This window comes from Sminthopsis crassicaudata, chromosome X (genome assembly GCF_048593235.1).
Source record: "Sminthopsis crassicaudata isolate SCR6 chromosome X, ASM4859323v1, whole genome shotgun sequence".
NCBI classification, from domain to species: Eukaryota; Metazoa; Chordata; class Mammalia; order Dasyuromorphia; family Dasyuridae; genus Sminthopsis; species Sminthopsis crassicaudata.
In genome coordinates this window covers 21323459-21350990 of record NC_133623.1, presented here as the reverse complement: position 1 = coordinate 21350990, position 27532 = coordinate 21323459, and the positions used below count along the sequence as shown (strand labels likewise).

Here is a 27532-nt window from a genome sequence, read left to right as displayed (position 1 = left end):
TGAGAGGGAAAGGAATTCAATTTGTATTTGCCTAAAGAAATAGCATAATGGAGTGGTACACACAGTCCACTATAGTTAAGTCAGATCCATAATAACAAGCAATAAAATCATTTTTAACCCATTAACCATCTTTCCATACTTAAGTTACACTACATTACCTGTTTTGGTAAACTTTTTAAAATGTTTTGCTCTTTCTTCCCTTTTCTGTTCACATTTCACTGAAGTGAAGCTCTGGTTTGTAAAAATACTTGCTCAGTCAAATGGCCACAGGGCTTTGGATTTATTTTATTTATTTTATTTGTTTTTAAGGGGCAGAGGGGCAGGAAGGGAATTCCTACAAATATCTCCCATGGAATATAAACTAACCAACCAACCTTCCATTAGAAAAGATTCTTAAACAATTTAGGAAATCAAAAGCTTTTGCTTTTTCTTCTAATGAAAAAGGGAGATGATAATGTTGACACAACTATCAAGTTCATAGCATCGGTACAAATCTTAAACTCATTTGTTAAATGAGAAGATCTGACAGATGCTGGAAGGCTCTATCATCATGGGTTGTAGATGTTATTCAACCACCACTTTAGATATTTTGCATGGCTGCTTTTTGTTTGTTTGTTTTATTTTTAATTCTGCTTAGGATGAAGGCTTTGTGAGTTTTGTTTTCTTCTGAATTTTTTTTTTTTTTGAATTGTCCTCTGTAACCAGTGTCTTTTTCTTTCCTTTAGCTCAGATGACTATAGAAAAAGTAGCAGATAAAACAGGCAGAAACCAGTGGTGTGAGTTTAATATGGAGGTGCCAGTGCAATACTTTATAAAGTGTCTCCCCTCCTTTATGAAGTCCTCCCCGCACAAAAGCGTCTTTCTCCTAAACGTTGGAAATCAACCGTTTTTGTGGACCCCAAAGAGCTTCTTTGGCAGGAGCTAGACCCCAGGTAACCAGAAGGCCTTAATTTCAGAAGCTATAGCAACAAAACTACTGAGACTCATTCATAACAAAGGGACTGTAAAGTTAAATAAGCCTAAACCACTGGAAGATCTTTTGGGTGTGACTGTTCATGGTGAATTGCAAGATGAGGCTATGTGACACATTATTCACTTAGGTGATGACCAAAGGTGCTCAGTTTTCAACCTGCAGTCTTAGCTCCAAGTCACAATTAAACACTAAGAATAAGTGATGCTGTACAGACCAAGACATGTTTTAAACCTGTGATATGAACTGATGCGTCAGCAACTACTTGGTCAACCTCAACATAGTGAACCTAATAAGCACAATAAAGAAAATATTGAATTGGGAATCAATTAACAAATACTAATTAAGCACCTGGTATGTGTCAGGGGCTGTGATGGGTAGTGAAAATGTCAAGAAAAAATAAAGAATCCTGGTCCTCCAAAAACTTATCATATCAGAGGAAACATTCAAGTAATAAATACCCCTGGGAAAATGAAGCCAGAATCCTTGGGGAAAAACAACTTTTAAAATTCAGAAAATGGGATGAAGTCATTAATGTACTTAACACAAAGAATTTGACTGAGGTCCCTTGACTAGGCACCAAAAATAGCACTTAGAAGAGAAGTTTTAAAACATGTAGTTACTGATACTCAGTAATAAAGCTGATGCCTCACAATGATGCTTGCACAGACACATTTCTAGACATTTCCTCTAAATTCATCCTTGTGATCGTATGCTTTCCCTATACAATTATTTAAGAAGCTAAAAATTATGGTTAAGAAAAAAATCGACTTCCTATTGGGATGAAAATGCTTCAACTAAACTATCTTTGCATGTATTATAAAAACAAAAAGCTATTGTTAAAAATTTAAAAAAAAAACAATCAAATTATTGTTTCCCATAAAAATAAAAAGAAAAAAAAGAAAGAAAATGCCTCAACTAGAGTTTGGCCCCAAAAAGAAAGCACACTTAAACAGGAAAAAAAATTGATTTTTTTTTGGATAATTTTTACATAAAAAGAATAGCAGTTTTGAAACGGTTAAAATAAAATGCTATTAAATAAGGGGCTGTGATCATTCATCCTTGCTGAATGAAGCTCTAAGTTAGAAAGAGCTTTCCTGTTTGCAACCTTGTATATCCCATCCTCAATACTGTATGCTCTTTGTGCTTTCTAGTCGGAACCATATAGTGATGGGCTAGTAGAATGGTACATATTGGTGCCTATGTCCTATCCTAATCTCCTTCCTCCACAAGATTACTACAAACTATATGAAGGAGGAACTGACAGGTTATTATTTAGCTTGTTTTCTCCTCCCATATCAAGTACTGTGTTTTCCACACAGAAGCCTCTTTTTATTAAATGGTCCCACAAAGAGCAAATGAAGTTGAAGAAATTAAAAATAAATTAGAAAAATATAGTAGAAAAGATTTAAATTGGGATAGTGAGAAAGTTAGAGGAGAACTTAGAAAGCCTGAGTAAACAAATCCACTAGCAAAAATAAGGATGAGGGAAGGAAAGACAGACACAGACAGGGAGAGGGACAGTTATAGAGACAAAGAAAAACAGAGATGTAACTAAATGAGAGTGTAGGGAACAGAGAACTGTACATAGGAAAAGTAATAGGAAAACGAATAAAGAGGAAAAACAAGAAGCAAAAAAGAGAGACAACTGAACTTTGAATTTGGAAACTTAGGATTTACTTTTATCACTGTATAGTCACGAGCCGGTGCAGTGTGAGATGCGGTATGCTGCTATTTAAAATGAGGGGATCTGAACCAGATAACCTGTCAGGAGGTCCTCCATTGCTGTAACATACAGTGATTCTGGATGTATAGGGAGGTGCTACTTTGGCTACAATACATTCTACCCCAACTCCATGTGTAAGTCTACATAAGTAAACAAGTAGAGCTAGGCCAGAAGATGAATGACAGCGAGAATGGGTATGAAATGAGCAGCAATTAAAAATAGCAATTATTTCAGTAAGCATCTCAATTAGACAAGTCATTTTTAATAATCACAAGCAAAGAGATAATTTCTAAACTGTGGCCCCTCCCTGCCCCAGGCCCTTTAGAGCTGTATAAAGAAGGCAGGGCATGTTTTCCATTTCATTTCCATTCCATTTTTATTCTCACTACCTGGCAAAACATCTTTCATACCGGAGGTGCTTAAATATTTGTTGGGCTGCAATGAATTTCAGGCCACCTAATGGCTTCTTCCAAAATTATCTGCAACTGGCCAGAAGTTCCCTGGTGGCTCAGATTAGAAATGGCCCAGAGAAAAGTGGGGAATTGATTCATTTTCCTCATGCAGAGGCTGACATCTATCCTCTCATTACTTCTACCATTTTACATTAGGAGAAACAAAGTCACAGAGGGCATAAGCAATTTCCTCAAGATGACAAGGGAGCTGACTGCAGTTCTGCTGATCCTTGGTCTACTATCATGCATCTGGGAGAGACATAGTTAATACTAAACATGAAGAGCAGATGTCTCACAGAAATGGGCAGAGCAGGAAATCTAGCAAGTGGGACAGCTGAAGTGCACATGGAACACTAGCGAAGGTAATTAGATCCAGACTATTGCTCACACAAGTTACTTGGTCCAAGGTCATTACTGCCATGTCTAAGTAGCAAATACTGTACCAGTAAACTGACAAAATCTAATCGACAGAAGTTTGCCATGGTCAGCAGAGCAGGATAGGAAAAAAACAAAACAAAACAAGACACTCAACATGGGGATGTAAGGCTTCTCCTCTGAGTCAACAGAAGGAGTTCAGTGTGAGAACACAGCCGGAAGACACAGCCCTGAGATGGAGGCACAAAGGAGCCACATAGGAAAAACAAAATGGAAACGTGAGAAAGACATACAATAAGATACTAGTGGAAAGAAGCATGTGGCTGGCTTGACCATCTCCTAGACCCAAGCATCTCAACAAAATTCTGTCTTTCTTCTCCTCAACTGTGTAAATCATTTCCATGTGTGGTCGTCATATGATACAGAATGCTCTGCGAATTTTAGCTTCCGTAAGTCTGTCTTTAGGCAAAATGAGAAGCAACATAAGCTTCTTGCTCAACAAGTCAGAAAAGTTGAATCTGCCCTTTTAGCAACATCAGACCAGCAGACTTCCTGCTAAGAAAAAAAGCAGGGAGAAAGAAACAATGAATAGCATAGAATGGAAAAATATTCTTTTGCTTCAGATGCTGAAAACAATTGATAAACACTTGCAAACTTCAGTTTAAAGCATTTGCAAATGACCTCTCTGGGAGATGTGCTCAATACTTTTAAGCCACTCAGATTTCTCCATATTTGGAGAAAAATAAGGTACGTTCTAAACACTTAGTTGGCCTACATTATTTTTGTATTTAGCCACTCTTCCAGACAATGTGAATTATCAATCAACAAGCATTTACACTGTCAAATACTTAGGACATACCAAGTACTATGGTAGGCACTAAGGGTATAAAGATGACCACAAATTCAACAGTCCCCATCCTCATCAGTACTCTCAGTAAAAAACTAACATCCCAGAGAAGGGGCAAAAGGGAGAGGTAAATATTCAAAGGAGTAAATTTTAAAAGATGTGTGAGGTAATTTGAAGTGAAGTCCAAATGGGGAAGCACCAGTACCTGGAGGGATCCTGAAGGAGGTACTTATTCGGGTGACCTTTGGATGAAGTTAGGGATTCTAGCAGGTGAAGGTACAGAAAGAGTATGTCCCAAGGAGAGGGGGACAGCCTTTGGAAAAAAGGCATGGAGGTGGGCAACGGAATGTTGTGAGGAGCAAAATGTCAGCTAGTTTGGCTGAATTATAGAATACATGCAGAGAGGGAATATGTTGAACAGAAGAAAGAAAGGCTGGACCCAGATTGTGAATGACTTTAAATGGTAGGGTAGCTATTTCATTCTACAAATAAAAGGGAACCATTAGGGTTTTGAATGTGTAAAATATAAATAAATTAATAAATATGCAAACACCCCATAATGAATAGCAACTATCTGTTGTGACTCTTAGAAGGTTCAGTTTAATAATTCCATGTAATGAATAACAACAGGTCTATGATCTCTAACCTTCCCTGGGAGCCAGTATTGGATTCTAAATCCACAGCTTTAGGTTCTAGAGGTTCTTTAGGCCTTTACAAACATTCTTACTTTAAGCTGTTTGTCATAGGTATATTCAGCAGAGTTCCTCTGAAAGTGTAACTGAGCAAAGGTCAAAAGGAAAGCTGACTTGAAGGCAAATACACAACTGCAGTAGGATAACCAGGTTTCTAAAAATATGGACCACATGAACAAAATCAATATATACAGAAGGAAATAAATTAGTGACCAAGAAAAAAAAACAACTTTGCATCAAATTTCATGAAGAAAATTCTTACGATTTAAGCAACTTAAAAACCAATGGCCAAAAGCCATTCCCAAATAGAGAAGTTGTCCAAAAGTGGAACAATTTTTAAAGAGGTATAAGTTACTGACAATCATATGAAAACAAGCTGGAAATCACTAGTAGGAGAAATGAAAATTAAAATAACTCTTAGGTTTTACCTCATACACAGAAAATTAGCCAAGATGATCCAAACCAACAAGTCAATTTGGGAGATGGGGGCCGATAGGTGGGAAAAACTGGTTGTGGAAAACCAGGCAGATATATTCTCGATGGAGATGTGAAGTGGTGTGACTGTTCTAGAAAACTATATGGAATTCTGGGAGAAAAGTGATTAAACTTTTCATATATTTGGACCCAATAAATCCCACACTACTGGATATATGGCCCAAGAAGTTCAAAGACATAAAGAAAAACCCCACATAAGCCAAAATAGCAGCACTCTCTGTGGTAGCAAATAATGGGAAACAAAATGGGTGGTCACTATTTGAGGAATGGCTGAACAAAGGGTTAGACAAAAATGTAATGAAACATCTTTGTGCAAGAAGGAAAAAGGAACATGAGGAATTTGGGGAGACCTGGGAAGATTTCCATGAACTGATGTATTGTGAAATAAAGAGAATCAAGTTACACAGCGGCTACAATGAAATAACAAAAATACCACCAAAAGAAGACAAAATGATTGGCTAAAATAGTTAATCATACAAACATAACTCTTCTCCTCTTGGCAGGGGAGGGGGGGAGGGAAAGAAGGAGAAGGATAGGGGGGAGACTAAGGGCAAAATATTCCAAACACTGTCATACAGAATCATGTTACTGATTCTTTTTGGATAACTGTTTTTTCTTTATTATAATGGAGGGCTCAGGAATAATTAATATAAAAAGAAAAGACAGTAATAAAACTCACTAAATTAAAAAGTAAGATTGGTCACACAAATTGTTCCCGTACCTAAGAGTTATACACAAGTTTGGAACTGAGCCCAGAAAAGGGTACACGCAAACAAATGCCAAGCAAATGATTGATTCTCTAGCCTCTCTGCAATGGGAATGGATGGCATAGGAAAAATTGGTTCTGCATATCACAGAGCCAACTATTCCTTCCTGAGCCTCTTTGTAGATGCTCTTAAGTCATTTTAGGAATAAATATGGTCCTTAGGCATAGATATTTCAATGAGCATTATTATTTTAAATTTAAGAAGCACCTTTCTTTTATGCCTTTTAAGGTGCAAAATGTTCTTTATAAATCTTCAAACCATTTATCTCACATCATAAAATACTTTTTATTAAAATAGCCCAAGTGTAAGAGTTTCTGAATAGGTTAATGTTTTTTTTCTTTCTAAGCCTCAAAAATACTTGTCCCAGGACTATAAACTAGTTTATTGGAAATTAATAAAAAAATTTTAAAGTTATTAGAGTACACAAAATTATTGGAAAATGTGCAAAACAGATTAAAAAAGTTTTTATCATAGAATGTTCATTTCAACAAAATATTTAAGTACTATACAATCTGAAAACTTTTCTTTACAATCCCCCTAAAACAGTTGTCTGAGATGTGTGTCACTCACTGCTTTAACAGGGCAAAAGCAACGTTAACTGTGAAGCCATTCCTAACAGTCACTGGGAGAGTAATGAAAATCTTTTAACAAGTACTTTAAAAATTAATCTGTCCCTCCCACTACCACTATCCTAACTCATCACTTCATTCATTCATTCATTCATTCATTCATTTATTGCTGGAGGCAATTGGGGTTAAGTGACTTGCCCAGGGTCACACAGCTACACAGCTAGGATGAGCTACTGAGCAAAATTTTAAAACAGACAAGCCCAGAAAACCAAGTCTCTCAATACACAGTGACAGTCTGGCAAAACAAATTCCCACATTAATCATGTTGGAAAACAAATTTCTTTTTGCATTTTCAGTTCATCACCTCACTGGCACGAGGCAAGCAGACTTTTTATCTTCGCTCTTCTAGACTCAGTGTTTAGCAGTGCATCAAGAAGAGTTCTAAAAGCTTTCAAAGTTGTTTTTCCCTATAATGTTAACATGGTATATAAATCCTTTTCCTAGATCTGCTCCCATAGTTCTGAATCAGTTCACAAAGATCTTCGCAGTTTGCTCTGAAATTGTCCATTTCATCATTTCTTATGGCACAATAATATTCTATGCCATTCTTATGCCATGATTTTTTTAGCCATTCCCCAAAAGGAAAAAACTCCACTACTTTCCAATCTGTGTCTACCATGAAAAGAGCTGCTAATAAATAATTTTGTGCATATGGATCCTTTTCTACTTTCTTTGATGTCTAAGCCCACTAGGAGTATAACTGAGTCAAAAAAGTATGTACGCTTTGGTAACTCTCTGGGCCTAGTCCTACACTACTTTCCAAAATGGAGGGATCAATTCATAGTTCCACCAACAGTATAATTACTAATACAACTAATAATTACCAGGGCTAATACTGGTTTCCCATAGCCCCTCCAACAATTGTCATTTAATATTTTGTCATCTGGACCAGTCTCATAATCACGAGGCAGAATTCTTATTTCCCTACTTGTTAGTGATCTGGAGCATTTTTTCATATGATAGATTATGGATGGCTTGGATTTATTCCCTTGAAAACTGCTTCTTCCTAATTCTTTTACCATTTATCTGCTAGTCATATATTTGAATCGGTTCCTTTTATATATATATGTATGTGTGTGTATGGATACATGCACGTGCGCACACACACGCACACACGCACACACACACACACACACACACACACACACACACCTTAGAACTTAGCTCTTTAGTGGCCCTGGGAACTAACACGTATGAAAAACTCAGAGCAACACAACAAGGGTCCATAGGAACTGTTACAGCAAAGCAACCAAAAGCAAGAGAATTACTGTGCTAAGGTAAACTAAACCACACTAGGCCAGCCAAACTCTGAGTAATCACAGTGACCAATCTTAGTCACAGAGAACACATAATAAGACCCTCTAATAGAAATGTAGAAGAAATAGGAAGAAAATACTGCGTATCTAGTTAGATGACCATTTCTTTTTTCATCAGTTTTGGTTACCTTTTATGGGTCACAAAGGAAAGCGGGGCATATTTAGAAAGGGCTGTGGTGTTAAAAAGAAGGGGATCAACCAAACTCTTTTGCAAAAAACAAACCCAGACTCAAAACTTCATTCTCAGACAATGTTACAATCTTATTTTCAAGGATATGTAACTTAGTCGTAAAAGGTATACATAATAGAAATACTGACAATATCGAGAAGTACAAATTATGTTCAGAATTAAAAAAAAAAAAAGTAGGCATATTTCTCTCATTTCAACTCTAAACTTGCCTGCAGGCCTGATACTGTTGTAAAAGAATTTATCCGCAGATAAGAGGGCAGCATAGTTTATGACGACAATCTACCTAAAAACTCATTAAAGTCTTTTCTCTTGGAGTGACATGCATTATCAGCAGAGATTAATCTGATGAGTCTTTAGGTGAGCTCCATTTTTAAAAATGCAATAACAGAGGGCTTTGTTGTCATCTGATGAAAATCAATTAGAGTAGGTAAGGCCACAAGGAAAACTAACATCACTCATCACCAGCCCCCCGGCAGCTGAAATGATTTGTCTTCCAAGCTTGGGTGATCAGGAGCTGTAGTAATATTGCAGGGAAATTAATTTAGTTTCTATATTCTGAACCCACTTTCCTTGTTCTGGAGGACCTATACACAAATTACTTTTAATCAAGGTTGATATGTTATTAATACCAAGGAGGATCTTTGAAGAATCATTTTTTTAATCGACTTGAGCATTTTTCACCTGTGTTCAGTGTGCAAATAGGGGAAGGTTACTTATATTATCCTTACTTTCCAGATTCTTTGTCCACTACAAGGCACTGTACTGCATGGCTAAGACAATAGGTTCCGCCGAATACTGCACACATCCTGCAAATGGGAGAGGGGAAAAAACAAACAACAAATACATTAGACAGTTGGTACTTTGCAAGGAAAATACGCTTACCTGGAATTTCCTTTTATATTATTTTATACTCTCTATTCAGTTCCATGGAAAAGTGAATTAACTGTTTTCCTCTTAGTCACAGTAGCACAAATCTCCCCAAAGAGAGACCAGTTGACATCCTTTGGAAGAAAAGAATGCTATTTTGGCCCTGGTGTAGATGCTACAGTTGACCTTTGAGTATTTAGGCCTAGAATCATGATAATAACATCCAGTATTTCTGACCACAAGGCAGGCTTTTCTACAAAGAGGCCTTGACCATCAGCTACAGACTGTTGAGTTTAATGTCTGCCTAGAACCATCAGAGCTCTATATAGGCAGGCTACCACCTTCATATCTGACAAAGTGGAAGTGAGCCACGGAGATATGGGGAAGTTGGCCAAGGAGGGAAGTATGGAGATCCATTAGACTGGGGGAGGAGGGGAAGATCGAGGACACAGAAGCAACTATGGTAACTTAGTTGTGGGAAAGAAAGAATGGGAGGGAGAGACGACTGAAGCAATAGATTTCCAGCCATGTCTTTAATCATCACTAGTTCAATATTTCAAGTGGATACTAGTCCACTCTGATGGTTGGGATTTCCTCCCCTGTGGGTTAGAATCTGCATGACAAAGACTTAATGTTACCACAAGGTTTGCAACTGCACATTTTGGAATGTTACAATAGGTAAATTAGAACAAACATGCAAAATCCCACTTGCCTGTTCAACACAAGAGACAAGAATTTTTGCTCAAGACATCACTTAGGAGATCTCTCTTTCTCTAGGCTGCTGAGAAGGAGAGAAGATAAGACATAGGGAAGACTGATGCAACAGCAGTCCCCTTCACCCTCCACCAACACTGTTGAACCTGTTGATGCCAACAGAGGCCAGATGCACATGAGAAAATATTAAAGGCATGAATTCGATTTAAATTAAGTTAAAAGGCAGAGCTATCTAAATCCAAAGAGGCATAAGACATTTGTACTAACTCTATTCGGCCATAACTTCTTTGGTATCATCGTCATTACCATCATTAGCATCTTCATTATTGATAGCTGAAAACCTCAGAGAGCACTTAAAAGTTTTCAAAACATTTGCAAAAATGATCTCATTAGGTTCTCTGAACAACTCCGTGATTAGGCAGTACAAATATTAAAAACCTAAACTCATAAGTGAGGAAACAGACTTAGGCAATGGTCATGTCTGATGTCAGAGGAAGTACAATCTCTAAGTACCTCCCACTGGCAAAAAGTTTCATGACAAATTAATGATAAAATGAAGATTTGTGGATTCCAAGAAAACCACAGGAGTCCAGTTCAGTCCTAGGAAACTGTGGTGTAATATTTAAGTATTAAAAAGAATGCCATAGTAAGTCAAGAGCAAAAGAGAAATCTGCTTAGTTCTGATGCTAAAAGCAATTTCTTCATTAGAACTTCCTCCATAAAATTGTCTCTGCACTACAATATTTATAAACAATGATGCTTAACTTAGTATAAAAAGTTACCAAAACAAACTTCTATAAATTTCTGTACATTAACAATTTATGTATTTGAAGAAGCTAAATAAAGACCGGGGGGAATGCTTTTAATTTCAAATCGACATAAAGGCATACAGAGCTGTTTATTTTAGCAAAATATCTGTCAAAACATTAAGTCCTGGTTTTTGGCATGCAATCATTTTGCTGAGAGTGGGCACCCTCCATGTAGAAAGCAGGCAGCAAGGAAGTGGAGAAGACTGAGCACTGGACTGTCACTCTTATGACCAAAGAAATGGTATATAGGAAGGACTAAGCCTGAATGAAAAACATCACCATCATGCAAGAAACCACCCAGATATCACAATGACCTGGAAAATGGGAAGCACTTAAAAATGTTTTGTTCAGGACTACACCAAGATGGTGTCATCTAGACAGTTGTGTTCTCATGGCCACTGACCACTGGAAAGGATTTGTCGGTTCATAGTGGGTGTGGGTGTGGGTATGAGGCGGGGAGGGAGAGAGAGAAAATATGAGAGTACACTTAAAAGGTTTTAACACCAAATCCATCATCAACTGTTTATATGCATTGAGCATAGAAAGAACTGTGGGTTACATGTCATTCTTTACATTTACACCCACACAGAAATAATGATCATTGTGTATATGTCCCTTGAATCATGAAGGACAGTAAGAATAGAGTAGGATAGCTGCTCTCCTCCTCATAGAATGGCATGAATACTGCAGAGAAAATAAACTAGGTCCTCTGTATTTCCATAACTTCCAAAAAATGAAAAATGTTGCATGTAAACATACTATACCTGTAATGTCTCATGTCACTTTAGAATGTGTGCTCCAGGGGGCAGCTAGGTGGCGCAGTGGATAGAGCACCAGCCCTGAATTCAGGAGGACCCGAGTTCAAATCTGGTCTCAGACACTTAACACTTCCTATCTGTGTGACCCTGGGCAAGTCACTTAACCCCCAGCCTCCCAAAAAAAAAAAAAAAAAAAAAAAAAAATTAAAAAAAAAAAAAAAAAAAAAAAAAAAAAAAAGAATGTGTGCTCCAAGACAGAGTAAATATATATATGAATGTATGTATATAATTCAAAAAAGCCCCTAGCATAATTGGAACACTCAAGTGACAAACCACTATCATCTGAAGAAATCAAATTCTTTGTACATAAACCATTTTATTTAAAAATAAAAAGGGGGGATCTCAAAGGATATGTTTCTGATAGAAATATTTGAAAGCATCAACAATATAAATGTTTGAATCCAGCTGGTGAACATTCAACTTTAAAAGTATTCATTTAGTTCTTACTATGTGCCAAACACAGGATGAGTGCTGTGCATATGGAGACCAAAATTAAACACTCCCTGCCCTCCTGGAGTTTACATTCTATTGAAGAAACAATATGTATACAGGTATGTAGGTACAAAATATATATTTAAAAATATAAAGTAATCCCAGGAAAGAAGGTCATACCATATGGGTAGGTAGTGAGAAGGCTGAGAGATAAGAGAAGGAATGTTTTGTAAAAGGAACAGCAAATTGGCTAACAAAGTTATAAAATGTACAATGTCTGGAGGAGGGTAATGACATATAAGAATAATGAAAAGGGAAGGAGGGAAGGACCAAAGTGTGAAAGTTTTAAATGTCAAAAGACATTACATTTGCTCCTAGAGGGTAAGAGGGAACCACTTCTGCAGTTACATGGAGAATGGACTGGAGTAGGAAAAAGATTTGAGGCAAGGTGACTTATCAGAAAGTTATTCAAATGATCCATGAGAAAGGTAATGAGTGCGTGACTTAGGGTGATGGCTTTGTGAGCAGAGACATGGGGAAATATTAAGCATGCTAAAGAAAAAGGAATGATAAGATTTGACAACTTGGTACGTATGAAGTGAGTAAAAGTGAGGAGCCAAGAATGGCATCAAGGTTGTCAATGTGGATAACTGAAAAGGTGGTGGGGTCCTCAAACTACAAAGAGGGTTAGATTTAGCAAAACTGTTTTTTTCTAAGACAGTAAGTGAAAGGCTAGTGCACTGAAAGTTAATGTAATCCCACAAATGAACAATTATCCCCTAACTACAATTGAGAACTCATGTAATCCCAGCTCTGTACATTCTAGTTCTCTGGGGCTGAAGCTGGGAAGGGAATCCCAAGGCCTTACTAAGGTCTTAATAACACTATCCTGTTTCCTTATCCCACTTGTTGTTGCAAGGGAGCATAGGTCCACAGCAAAACAAGACTAAGCCAAAGAATAGCCAGTAAGGGATTACTGGTAACCATGGATAGAGCAGTGACAGTTGAGAAGTAGAGTTAGAATTAAGACTACACAAGACAAATAAGTGAGCATATGTTGAGAAGATGGTTAGTGCAGATGATTTTATTAATTTAGTAGTGAAAGGGATAGTAAATATAAGACAATGACTCAAGGGAATTGTTTATAATACAATAACTCTGGGTCATAATGGATTTTGTTTTTGTTTTTAAGAATGAGGTAGACACACATTTTTTGTAGGCAGTGGGGAAAGATTTAAAGTCAGAGAAGGAATTTTGGACAGGATCAGTTTCTAGAAGGAATGGGATCCGGGACACAGATAAAGGAGTCGGCCCAAAGAGATGAGATATGTCTTCAGCTTAGGTAGTATTACAACTTTATTTACAGCCATCTGCGCTATTATACAAAACGATATCAAAAAAATCGTAGCTTTTTCCACATCTAGTCGATTAGGCCTAATAATAATTACACTAGACCTTAACCAGGAGACAGGAATTAAGGAGAAAAATAGGGGTGAAGATGTAGAGGGGCTTTGACATGCAGCATGAGGCAAAAAGGAAGATCACAGTAGAAAATTTTCAATAAAATTTCAATTAAAAAAAAGGGGGGATGGAGAAAAGATCAGTAGCTAGAGGAGCCATTCAGCTTGGAACATCTCCTAAAGGTAGTAGGATGGTCAATGAAATAGAATAAAATTTTATCATGCAGCAGTGAGTATCAGATTGAGATTACAAAACAGGAATCTGTAATGGATCCAGTTGAAACAGTAGTAATGACTTCCTCAAGTGGCTAGGCCAAGTATACAACTGAAGAAGGCAAAGGGCAACATGAACTGGGGTTGTACATTCAATAAAAGAGCATGGTGATGGCACAAAGGAGTCAGGTTGAAGGAGAGTATACAGTTCAACTGGTTAAGGAGACAGTCAAGAATTAGAAGGCAGAAAAAAGTAGACCAAAGTAGAGATGAGGTAGAAGGATAAAAGACTGTGATCAGAGAGAAATTTTTGAGTTCAAAATCCAAGGAGCTTGCATAAGTATGAGTGATGGTGAAGTCTTGGGTATTATCATTCCTAGAGGAAATTAATAAAACTATAAATCACAGGAACCAAGGAGATGAATGAACTAGGATTTGAGCGAACAGTGATATGCATATTGAAGTTTCTAAGGATGAGAGCAGGTGTTGGGTTGGAGAATAAGGTTGTAAGTCAAGTTCTAAACCACTTAAGAAAGGATATAAATTAATTTGGAGAGTGATAGATCATCCCAAAAAGGAATTAAATACATAATATAGGTAGGTTATATGAACCAGAAAAAGTGATAGTGGCAGAAGAAAGGTCTGGAAGTGACAGTGGAGAGCGAGGAGCACGCCACCTGCCCATTGCAGCCCGACGAGCCAGAGGACAGAAGAAAAGGACTGCTCAACACTGAAGACAGTAGATGGGCAAGAGCCATAAACCCAAGAAAATGAAAAGATTATAGAAAATGGAGGATTACAAGAAATTTGTTAATGATTATGTGGATTTACTGGAAAGAAAAGTTAAAGAAAGAAAGGGACAGAAGAATGACAGGATTGAGATGGACGGAGAAGATGAAAAAGATGGAGAAGAGAAGGATGACTTCATTTTAAGAAATATTGACTCTGATTTTCTGGGATTAGTAGAGAAGCAGGTACAAAGTCTTGCTGGTCACAGGTCCTAGTGGTTTAGCTCTTTACTTCTGAAGTGATGTTTAAAGTTAATATTGGTAAAGTTGTACATTCAAAATGAGGAAGCTGAGGGTACAAGTCTGAATCCCCAAGGATCGGTCTGAATGCAAATAAAACACACTCTGCAGTTACGTTCCAAAACTGTGAGGGATAGAACATACCCAGAAGATATACCACACACAGAGTATGCATCTCTGAGTTTTGACACAACACCAGACCTCTGTTTGAAATTCTAGGCTTTTCAGATCAAGACAGGATGATCTAGAAGCCATGCTTTCTCAATGGCTCACTGAATGAACAAAGAGAGAAGAGTACCGGGAATGGGAGGGGGATGTCTGAAAGAAAAACCCTATAAAAGATGAAGGATTTGAATATTTCTTAAAATTCCCATGTCACCTGAAGGTCACTCAAATGAAATATGGTGGAGAGGGAGAGGGAGAGGTGGAGGTTTCTGGGATCACACTCTTACCCAGGCTGACAGCTGATGAGATCGTCATGTGAGAAGAAAAGAAAGTGTGAGAGAGGCCTTGGGAGATACCTATGGTTAAGAGGATGATAATCCAGAAAAACGAGACTGACAAAAAGCAGTCAAAAAGGTAGGAGGAGAAAAACCAAGCGAAAATTGAGTAACAAAAATCAATAGAAAAAAAGAATATCCAAGAAGGGTAATTCAACAGTGTCAAAAGCTGTTGAGAGATCAAGAAGATTGAATACTGAGAAAAGGCCTCCAGATTCAGCCATTTAAACATTTACTGGTAATTTTGATCAGACAAGTATTCATCAAGAAGTATGGTACATATGTAAATGAGCATTAAACTTGGAGAGCCTGGGTTGAAATTCTGCTGCAGACCCTCACTAGCTACATGGACAAGGTATTTAACCACCCTAATGAAAAGCATGCTCTTCCTCAAAATGGTAGTGATACCTTCAGCGCCTGCCTCACAGGCTGGTTGAGTGATACGAATCTGAAAACATATGTAAAACTCTTTGGAAACGTTACCTCTTGATTTAAATGTCAACTAAACAAAGTTACCACCAAAGTACCGAAGCAAAAACATTAGTGAATCACATTAAATTCCAAAAGGAAGTGGGCGCATCATAGCATAAAGGAAAATCTTTAAAGCTTTGAACAAAAACAAAATTTGGAGGAAGAGACATAGGTCTCAGGAACTGCTGGTGGAGAAACTCTCTCCAACTAATGCAGATCAACAGCTGTTAGGGGGAGGAGGGGGGAGAGACAGGGACAGATGGACCTATGTCTTCTAAAAAGGCCTTGGGCACTGAGGGGTTAAGTGATTAGAACAGTGACAGCTAGTCAATGTCACTCAGACACAGGATATTTGGTACTTCCAAAGTCACACACAGTGTGATACACACTACATCCCAATCTGGGTATTCCTACAGCCACAGCTGTGCACAAGGTATGGATAACTATACTAAAGACCACAGTGGGTTAAACCAGAGCTCCTAAGCCATCACCTTACCAAGCTACATAGTTCACATTTGGAATTTTCTCAAGAAGCATGATCTCATACACATGCACGTCACAATTTATTCCTCACATTGCTGCCCACCTGCATGTTCGTGAGAAATGTTTCTCAAATTTAATTTAGCTTGTCTTCTTGCTAGCAAGAAGCCCTTAGCATCCAATACCAACTTGGAGATTCCAAAGTGCAGTCCCTCTTGCACACAGTAAGGCACCATAAAAATCTACTGAACTGTATTCCATTTACATAAATATGAGTTAACCTCCACAATTTATTCCTGGGGGGACCCCACTGTTTAAATTATCTTTCTAGATAAGAGTTCCATTATAAAAATTCTATTTCCCTATGTTCAGGGTTGTTCTCTATTGGAGGCAAAATATTGCTTTCAGATTCATGATTGATATTTGTTTCTTTAAGATGCCTTCCATATACAATTTGGTTTAAAAAAAGAAATTTTTTTCACAAAACACAATAATATTTAAGCCTACTTCTTGGTCATTTATTTTTTTTTTCCTTTTAAAGTATGAACTCAACAAACACAAAACATTTAAATACACACAAAACTCCCCCAAATAAGGATTATATATGCAATTGTGAACATCTGCTACATACAATAAAGGAGGAGGAAGAGGAGGAAAATAAGTAGTAGTAGAAGATGATGGTGATGAAGAACTGATGTTTATAGTTTTAAGGTTTGTAAAGTGCTTTACAAATATTAACTCATTTTACCTTCATAGCAACCCTAGAAGGCAAGTGTTGTTATTATTCTCATTTTACAGATGAGGAAACTGAGGCGGAGAGAGGTTCAGGGATTTGCCTGGGAACTAAGAGCTAATAGGTGACAGTGGCCAAATCTGAACTCAGGGTCTTTGTGACTCCAAACCCGGCACTCTATTCACTGTGACACCTAGCTGCCTCAGTTTTTAAAACTGTACGTTAAAGTGAACAAGGTAGTAACAAAATCACTATGTTCCTTTGTGAATTTTTTTTTTTTTTGGCTTTACTCTGTATTTTTCCCCCTTTTTATTGAAACTCTTTTCTTCTTTTTTAATTTTTACATCACTACTAATAGCCCTTCCCTTCCCTTCCTTGCAGCAGACACAGAGTTAGCAAAGAAAGCTCTCAGGCCACGTCTAGCTCTGCATCTCGCCCTTCACCTCTGGGGCAAGGAGCAGACCGCTCATGCCACCATCAGTGTTTAAAAGTCACGCTTGGCCGCTGCTCTGATCAGTGGTCTTTCACTTCAGCTCTACGTCTTCAGACACTTTGGATCCTTCCAAATTCTACTCAATTAAATGGCAGTCTCATTGTAAGTGATCCTACAAAGACCATATCTGGGATCTCGTCATTTTAGGTAAGATCTTTAGAGAGTTATTGAGAGAAAGGCAACCAAGATATGGAAGAGGCTAAAAGAGCAGGTCAGAAGTGGATTGGTGAAGGAAGCTACTGGGGATGGACAGGTTAGAGAAGGGGAAGATTTTGAGGATGGGGGAAAGGAAAGAATGATAATATCTGTCTATAAATACTTGAAGTCTAGAACACAGAGGAAGACTTGATATGTTCTGGTGAGTCCCAGATAAGACCCACAGGAACACCCTTTGGAGGGTGACTGGGCAATCTCATAACACTATAGAAGTTCCCCCATACACATACCCACCCACTGAGGTCTTCGAGCAAAGGCTGAATTGACTTGTGGAGGAGATTTTTCTTAAGATATGGAGTGGACCCTAAGGGTAGTTATGTGGCACAGTGGATGAAGTGCTGGCCTCGATTTAGGAAGTCCAAATTAAAATCTGGCCTCACATACTTCTAAGCTGTGTGACCCTGTATAAGTTATTTCACCCTGTTTGTTTCAGTTTCCTCATCTGAAAATGAACAGGAGAAGGAAATGACAGAACACTTCAATATTTTGCCAAGAAAATCCCATATTGGGTCATAAAGAGTTGGACACAATGGCAAAACCACTGAAAAAACAACATTATGGGTTGGACCTGATGTCCCCAGAGAAATCCTTCTAAGTCACATTCTGAAATGCTGAGAAAGGATAGGTGACCTATTTTTGATGCAGGAGGTCCTAGAGGTTTTTGAGTACCAGCAATAAGATACTTATAGGAAAGATTAGAATCGGGGAGGCCAGCTTAAGACATCATTGCAATTCAGGTCACAGGCAAAGTGGACAAAAGTAGTTCAAAGGAGATGAAAAGACCTATTAGGAGCAACATTTTAAATATTTAAACATTTAAATAAACAGAAACAGAATCTGGTGATAAATAAAATGTGATTCTTTTTTTTAAAGGAGAAACAAAGATGACTCCATGGTTTTAGCAGAGGAGACTGGAACAACAGCTATACGACTGCCAATCTGGGATACTGTCCCCATGAGGTGAGAGCCTTTCACAGCAAATCTAAACCTGAATTATTGAGGCGAAAAACCAAAGTCATTGGCGGTGGAGACAGTTTCTGGGTCACAATAGTAGTTTCTTATTAGTTTGGGCTAATGGTAGAACATTTATGAGACTATCTCCAATAAGTTTAAGAGCTGCTGCTTTCTACTTAAAGTGAAAACAAAGCATGTTGTATGTAGTCTCCCTACCCAGAATCTGCTGGCTTAGATCAAACTCATATTTCCCTTGATACGACCATCCACGGCTTATATTATTGAACCCACATAAAAGTGCTGTCACGCACACAAAATAAGAGTCATAAAATTATAACAAAAGAAAAAAAAGGTGGTGGAAAGGCAAACTAAGAGTGAGATTGGTAAAATTTTCAAGTATAAATTCATTTTAACTGGTGAGGAGGAAAAAAGAAGCTACAAATGTCAAGGTCTGAAAGTATTTCTGGGTTTCCATTTTGAATGAACTGCTGCAATAGCAGTAATCAATAATTACGTGTAAACTGATAGGTCTTTTTGTCTCTTACTTTAGATGTATAACTCTCCCTAAGAAATGAGTCTTGGATAAAAGGAGAAGCTCAATCCCCAATTTATAATCCACTTACTCAGAACATTCAAGTGTTTGGTGCTTCCCCTAGTCAATGTTTCACTTACTCAAAGTGATTTCTAAACCTGACAGAAGGTTCAGAGGGTTGTGGAAATGAGAACATGACTTCTGTTGGAAAGCAAAGTAGGTCTCCTTACATGAAGCAAGTGTAGGTATTCTGCAAGTGGAGAGGGAAGAAACACTTTCAGCCACTTGGGAATAAGCCCTTCTGAAGTAAATGAGAAGATGAAAATTCACCTTTTTAAATTTCTAAGTTGTATAAGAAATTCATTTCATTTCATAGTAATTTTAAAACTCCTACATTTTAATGACTTGGTATTATTTTCCAGATGTATTTTTTAATTTTAAAATAAACATGCTTGGCTCTGGTCAACAAGGAGATGGATTCAGGCCAGTTCCAATGGTCTTGGGATGAAGAAAGCCATCTGCACCCAGAAAGAACAGGGGGACCTAAATGTGGACCACAACATAGTATTTTTATTCTTTTTGTTGTTGTTGGCTTGCATTTTGTTTTCTTTCTCAATTTTTTTTTCCTTTTGATCTGATTTTTCTTGTGCAGCAAGATAAATGTGGAAATATGTATTGAAGAATTGCACATGTTTAAGCTATATTGGATCACTTGCCATCTAGGGGAGGGGTGGAGGGGAAAAAAATTAGAACACAAGGTTTTTGTAAGGGTGAATGTTGAAAATTATCCATGTATATATTTTGAAAATAAAAAGCTTTAGTTAAAAATGGGACTTTGGGAGTCAGAAGACCTGGGTTTAAATCCTATCTCAGTGGTACTAGCTGAGTGACCTGAGCAAAGCCTCTTACCTCTCTTAGATTCCGTTATTCACTGAGTATGATCAACTGATGATCAACCGAGACAGCATTATAGAAACGGGAGCTTTTAGAGGTATATAGAGTATTCTAGGGCAGCAAGCTGTCAGTAGAGCTGTTAATGGAGTGGCCAAGACTTCTATTATTCTCTTACTTACAACCCCAAAAAACCAAAATACAAGAACAAATATTTCTCAGTGTGTCACAGTCTATTTTTTACTTAAAACAACAAAGCCAGGATTATCTGGTTCCTAAGGAAGGGTGCCAAATAGTTCTTAAGGTGGTGATAAGTATTAGAAATATTCCTGGTTATATTTCAAAGAAGTTTTCCATTGTAAACTATATGCCGTTTCAACTGTGATATGCTCAGGCAAAATTTACCACATCAACCCAAGTCTCACCGCAAAGTCAAATGCCTTGATATATCTAGACTACAACACAGCTCTTTGATGCCATTAACCACAAAAGAAAGACGCTTAAACTAATATTACTCTAATTAACTGGCTGCTGCCTGTAACAGTGATTCAGGTTTTGCTGAAAGACAGCACTAACTCTGGACTCAAGTTCAACTTTGCCCTGGTGACATCAAATCACATTACAGCTAAATTAACAGTTGTGAAAATTTTTGGCCTGGTAGCCCCCATCCCACATAGCCTTTAAATGTAATTTCTGTTCCCATCGAGTCAGGAATCAGCTATTATAACTTTTTACACAGCTGCAAAACAATAGGACCAGTTAATAGCTGAACTTTTGACAGCACTATTCATGATGATTTATGAGTTTGTATATAATTTGATTATTCTATTAATTCTGCTGATTATTGTTTCAGCTAATACAGTGAAGGTCACGTCCAAAATAAATCTTCATTACATTTCACAGAAAGTAACTGCCTCCAAGTAGTTGTTTTCTTTAATTAAACACTAATGTAACAAGAAGGAAAATAGGCTTCAGGGTTGATGCATCTGTTACTACAAGAGAAATGTACTGCACTGATGTAAAATAGTCAATGCTAACATAAAAACAGAGAGAGAGCTTCTCTTTCTCAACCTTGCTGTTCACCAACAAACCACTTCATAAACACATTTCTTTTGATCAATTCCAAAATCACAGAGGAGAACTAAACTGTACTAATGACTAAAAACCAAATTTAAACCACACAACTAGAAGACTAAAAAAATAAATAAATAAAACCACCCGCTTCCAACTCATGTGTAAAATGCAATATGTTTTCATTTCTAAGACTATGGGCATACGCTTCTATATGAAAAATGAATAGGAGTCTCTGTCATGACTGGTTTTTCTCAAGGTGTCAATAGACTTTCTCTATCCCTCAAGATGAATACTGGGCACAAGGCCCTGAGATTTCTGGAGGGAGATCAGAGGAAAAAAAATGCCAAGGTACCACATTAATATATTCTCCTCATTCAGCTTATTTTTGTACATAAAACAAGCCATGTCCTGGATTTCATGTTTTATTTCCTTGGTACTTAAAGGTCTCATTTCCTAAAAAGAAAACATACTATCAAGATATAAAACAACTACTTCAAACTGATAAGACTAATAGAAAAATGAAATGGCAAGACCAGAAGAAATAAAAAGAATAGTTAGAACATATTATGCAAAATCACATGCTAACAAAAACTGAGAACACAGAGGAAAGAGGAATACCTTCAAAAATATAAAATATTAAACTATCAGAAGACTAGAGAGTGAGATCTTAAATGATCCAACTCAGAAATGGAAATAGATCTGCCTGTAAAGGACCATGAAAGAAGAAAAACATTCCTGGTCCTAATGGAGCCACAGTAAAATTTTTATTAAACTTTTAAAGAATAACTAGTATCTATACTTCACCAATTATTTTCAAAAATTGAGGAAGAAAGTACTCTACCAGGATCCCTGTATAAAATATAGTCCTATAGACTAGGAAAAGATAAAGAACAAAAGGAAAATTATGGGTCAATACCATTAATGAATACCAACTCCAAAATTTTCAACAAAATTTCATCAGAGTACATTTTATCCAAGATATCATTCATTATATATAACCATGTGAGAGTTATACCAGAGATGCAAGGATGATTCAACAGTAGGAAAACAATCAAGATAATCATATTAAAAGTCAGAATATCAAAAAACACATGATTAACTCGATAGATGCAGAAAAAAACCCTTGACAAACCACAGCAATCTTATGCTAAAAATCCTTCAAATTATAAGCACAGAGAAATCTTTTTTTTTTAAATAACGTAAAAAGTAAATCTAAAACCAGATATGCTAGAAGCTTTTCCAATAAATATGGGAATGAAGCAAGAATATTGAGTCTTCCTACTATTATTTGATATAATTTTTGAAATACTAGTAACAGCAAAATAAGAGAAAAATAAAATGCACAAAGATTGGCAAAGAGGAAATAAAACTATCTCTATTTGTTGATAACATATTGTATATTTGGAAAATGCTAAGGAATCAGCAAAGGTACTAAATGAGATAAATGCTTCATCAAAGTTTCAGGGTACATTAAAGACACTCAAAAATTAAAAGCATTGCAGCATGACGAATATGGAAATATTTAGAACAATAGCACATGCTTAACCTATATTGGATTGCATGCTGTCTTGTGGAGGGTAGGAGAAAGAAGAGAGGGAGAAAAACGTGGAAAACAAGGTTTTGCAAAGGTGAATGTTGAAAACTATCTTTGCATGTATTTAGAAAAATAAAATACTACTAAAAATAATTTCATCCTCAAAAAAACCCAAAAAACCAACTGAAGAACATTTCCATATACATACAAAAAACAACAACAACAACAACAAAAGAATTGTGTATGAAACCATGAATTTGTTTCATAAAAAGGTATATAAATTTCCACTCTTCCTTTCAAAATAAATTAAAAGCATTCCTATAAAGTAATACCCAAACTCAAGAAGCAAAAATAGAAAGAGAAATCTTATTCCAAATAACTACAATATATGTGGGGATTGAGCTACCAAAGCATACGAAAGGTTTCATATATTCCAATACCAAGTGTTCAGAATTCAGGTTAGAAATAAAGAATCACTTAAATAAATAGCTGGAGAAATATTCAATGGGAAATGGCTAACTAGATTGTGGTACATGAATGCAAGAAAATATTACTATTTATAAGAAATAATGGATGTGATGGATACAAAGAAGTATGGGAAAATCTACATGAGCTGATGCAGAGTAAAATAAACAGAGCCAAGAAAACAATATACAATATGACTATAACAATGTAAATGGAAAGAATAACCACATACCAAAAACTCAAAAGCGAACATAACAGGACTATAAAAAGCAAGCAGAACTCAAATGAGATGAGGGGACACCTCTACCCAACGCTTCATAAAGGTGGGAGAACCACAGATATTAAATATTGCACGGGTTTTTGGAATTTTTTAATGTACTGACTGGTTATGCTGGCTTCCCCCCCCCCTTTTTGGAAATTACAATTTGTTATACAATGGGGAGAGAGATACTGAAGATAACTGATGATGTAAGACAGAGAAGACATCAATATAAACTTATTTGAAAACCAGCAATCAATACTGAGTTTAGCACAGACATTTTTCTAACTGTTCATGGTTTTATAACTGCTTGACTTTTCTACCTCTGTTAGAGAATCCATTAATTGTCAGTAATATCTAAATATTCTGCTAAAACACACACAAGTAGTTATTGAAGACTCTCTGAGATCTCAGCAATACCACAAGCAACATATTGTGTTTCCAAATAGGGAGCGGCAGTATTCGCTGGGTACACATGAAGGAGTGAATTAACTTCCACAAAAATATACATGTGAAGTCATTTTGTCATTTTGTGTTGAGCAGATAGAAAAGGAACACTACATCTTTGAAAATACAGTTTACAGAATTACAGAATGTGAAAAGTAGAAGGGACCTCAATGGCTGGTCACATCACACTGTTAACTTCCACTGAGTCTGCAGTCCACTAAAATCCACAGATCTTTTCCCAAATAAATGTCACTCTAATCATGTCTCCCCATCCTCTACTTATGAGTTCATTTCTTTTATCTGAACAATTAAGACCTTAAAATGATCCTTACTGAATTTCAATTCATACGTTCAGCCCTATGCTCTGGGTCTAGAGGTCTAGCAAACTATGGTCCGGGGCAGGTGGTCTCTGTTTTTGAATGGTTTTAGTATATTTTAAATACTGTATTTTAAAATGCAAAAGCCATTCTTACCTCATAGGTTTTACAAAAACAGGCTATTGGCCCTCCAGCCTAATTTGCCTGTCCCTGCTCTAATCTTTCAAGATCTTTTTGGATCTTGATTCTGGTATTATCAATTACTGTAATTGCCAAATCTGATGGTCTTTTCTTAGTCCTAATCCTTCTTTGCCTCTTTGTTATATGTGACACTGTTGATCACTACATATCATATACATATTTTATAGACTCTCCTCTTAAGTTTTCAAGACCCTACTTCCTTCTGGTTCTCCTCCCACCTGTCTGACTACCCCTTTTCCATCTTTTTTGCTGGTTCATCATCTACATCAATTGTGGTTGCTCTTGAAGGTTCTGCCCTTTCCCTTCTATATGTTCCCTCATAACCTCATGAGCTCCCAGGGGTTTAGCCAGCACCTCAATGCAGATTCCAGGTTGTCATGTCTCCTCAGCTTCAGTCCTGGATCACCAACTATCTACCAGCCAATGTGGTGATCCAGGACTCCAAATGTCATATAAATACCAACAATTAGTTATGAAAATTTATTGATGCTCCCTTCACAACATCTCCTATCTCTATCATCTAGCCATGACCAAGAACCTGGTTTTGATTACTTCTCATCTGGACTGTTGGAATAGCTTCCTAATTGATCTCATTGCCTCATGTTTCTCCCCTTTCTGATCTCTAAGTAACAGAGCCACCAAAGTGATGTTCCTAAAGAGCTAACCCACTATGCTCCAATTCCAACTCCAGTGTTCCCTTTATGTTGAGGATCAAATACAAACTCTTCTCTTTGGCATTTAAAGCCCTTCACAACCTGACTCCAACCTATTCTTCCATATTCCCATCCACTATTTCCTTTTCAGACATGCTTCTATTTAACCAAACTCATTTTTCTACTGCTTTTCAGCATGGATGTCCATTTCCCATCTTCCCAGCACCCGCTCCTGGAATGTACCACTTGGTTCTCTGCCTTTTTGAAGTCCTAGTTTCTTTCAAACCTCAACTTAATAGACACTACTTAAATGAGGTTTTTTTTTTCCATTGCATTAACCTGCTAGCTCTTCCATCCTCCAGATTAACTTTCTTTCTTTCTTTCTTTCTTTCTTTCTTTCTTTCTTTCTTTCTTTCTTTCTTTCTTTCTTTCTTTCTTTCTTTCTTTCTTTCTTTCTTTCTTTCTTTCTTTCTTTCTTTCTTTCTTTCTTTCTTTTTTAACACATATTGTGCATACTCTGAAACTAAAAGACTTAAGAGAAGTTCCAAAAGCAGCAGTTCACAAAGTGAGGTTTACCCAGTACCCTTTGGTCTTGATGGTCTATGAGGTCAAAATTACTGTCATGATGAGAATATTAAGACATTACTTGCCTTTTTTTTTTCACTGTCATTCTCTTTCAACTATTCAGTGGGGTTTTCCAGAGGGTTACATGTCCTCTGAATTGAAGATTTAGTTGCAAACACTAAGAATGCATTAATATCTCATCTGCAAACTTATATTTTCATCTTGCAAAGGGAAAAATCTCCAGATGTGGTTAGACTTGGTGTTTTATTTGTACTCACCTGGTACCAGTATCAACTTATCATCAAAGGAAATCTTTAATGTAACTGCTTGGCAACAAAAATAGGAGGTGTTGAAATATTTGAAGTATAGAAAAACCTTTATGAACTTGATAGTTTATCTTGAAATAACTGTGCTGATATTTGCATTGATGATAGAAAAAAAAGGTGAGTAAAACTGCTGGCAACTTAGCATAAATCGAGGCAGCGGCAACAAAATATACTAGAAACCACTGTATTCTTCATTGCCACACATACACAGTTAAAAAAAAAAAACCATCAAGTTTCACTTAAGAATGTCTTTAAACAGGGCAGCTAGGTGGCATAGTGGACAGAACACCAGCCTTGAATTCAGAAGGACCCGAGTTCAAATTTGATCTCAGACACTTAACACTTCCTAGCTGTGTGACCCTGGGCAAGTCACTTAACCCCAGCCTCGGGGGCGGGGGGGGGGGAGAAAAAAAGAATGTCTTTAAACAATAAAACTTATTAGTTTAATTCAATTTTGATACACAAGTACATCCCTTTTTAATAATCTGTGTGACAAAATGGGAAGTACCCACAAAACACTTCTGCATTCAAAAATCTGATGGCTGTCTTGGGGAAAGCACTTGTACAATTGAACTGCAAGATGAATTAGCAGCCTTTTTACATGGAACATAATTTTTGCTAACAAATAAACTATGCTTCTTTAGACTTGGACATTTGGCAGGCATTTTCTCAAAAATGAACAAAGCAAGCCTGTCACTTCAAGGAAAACAACTGACAGTACTTGTTGCCAATAAGAAAAGTCAAGCTTTTGAGAAAATATTCAAATTTTGGAAAACTTGTAACTGCCACCATGAGCTTGACAGTTTCTAGATCTTTGAAGTCTTTTCTAATGAGATCAACTGTGAATTTTGATGTGGTATAAAGAAACACGTCAACATTTGGAAGATTGATATAACTCAGTGAAACTATATTTTCCAAATGGTCGGATAAGTGAAGTTACGAAATTGTGAGTAAAAGATCCATTCAAAGTGCAAAACAGACCAATCGATTTCACACATGGAAAAAAGACCCATTCACAGCATTTAAATGTAACAGAATACAAAAATGTAATTTGCATAATTTCAGATTCCACAATAAAATAACCTTTAAGAAATTGCCACTTGATATCTTCAACATAAAGAAGATCCAACTCACTTCCAGTTGATCAATGATGGACAGAAATAACTACGCCTAGAGAAGGAACACTGGGAAGTGAATGTAAATTGTTAGCACTACTGTCTATCTACCCAGGTTACTTATACCTTCGGAATCTAATACTTAATGTGCAACAAGAAAATGGGATTTACACACATATATTGTATCTAGGTTATATTGTAACACATGTAAAATGTATGGGATTACCTGTCATCGGGGGGGAGGGAATGGAGGGAAGGGGGGTATAATTTGGAAAAATGAATACAAGGGATAATATTATAAAAATATATATATATATATAAAAATAAAAATAAAATATTTTATGATAGTATTCTTAAAAAAAAAAAAAAGAAATTGCCACTTGTTGTAGAATCAAAAAATAATTCAAAGAGATATCCACTATTATCTGAAAAGGCAATTAAAATGCTCCTCCCTTTTCCAACTACCTGAAGTAGGATTTTCTTCATATTTTCCAACCAAAATAACAT

The 27532-nt window shown here is 36.8% G+C and overlaps 1 protein-coding gene across 1 annotated transcript in view; it reads right to left on the bottom strand.

The window, feature by feature from the left end:
• The window catches only part of CHM (CHM Rab escort protein), a 175450-nt gene that overhangs the window by 42122 nt on the left and 105796 nt on the right, over positions 1-27532 (bottom strand). The window contains exon 9 of the mRNA XM_074278021.1: positions 9188-9265. Coding sequence (XP_074134122.1) covers positions 9188-9265 — 78 coding nt within the window. The remainder of the gene's footprint in view (positions 1-9187; positions 9266-27532) is intronic.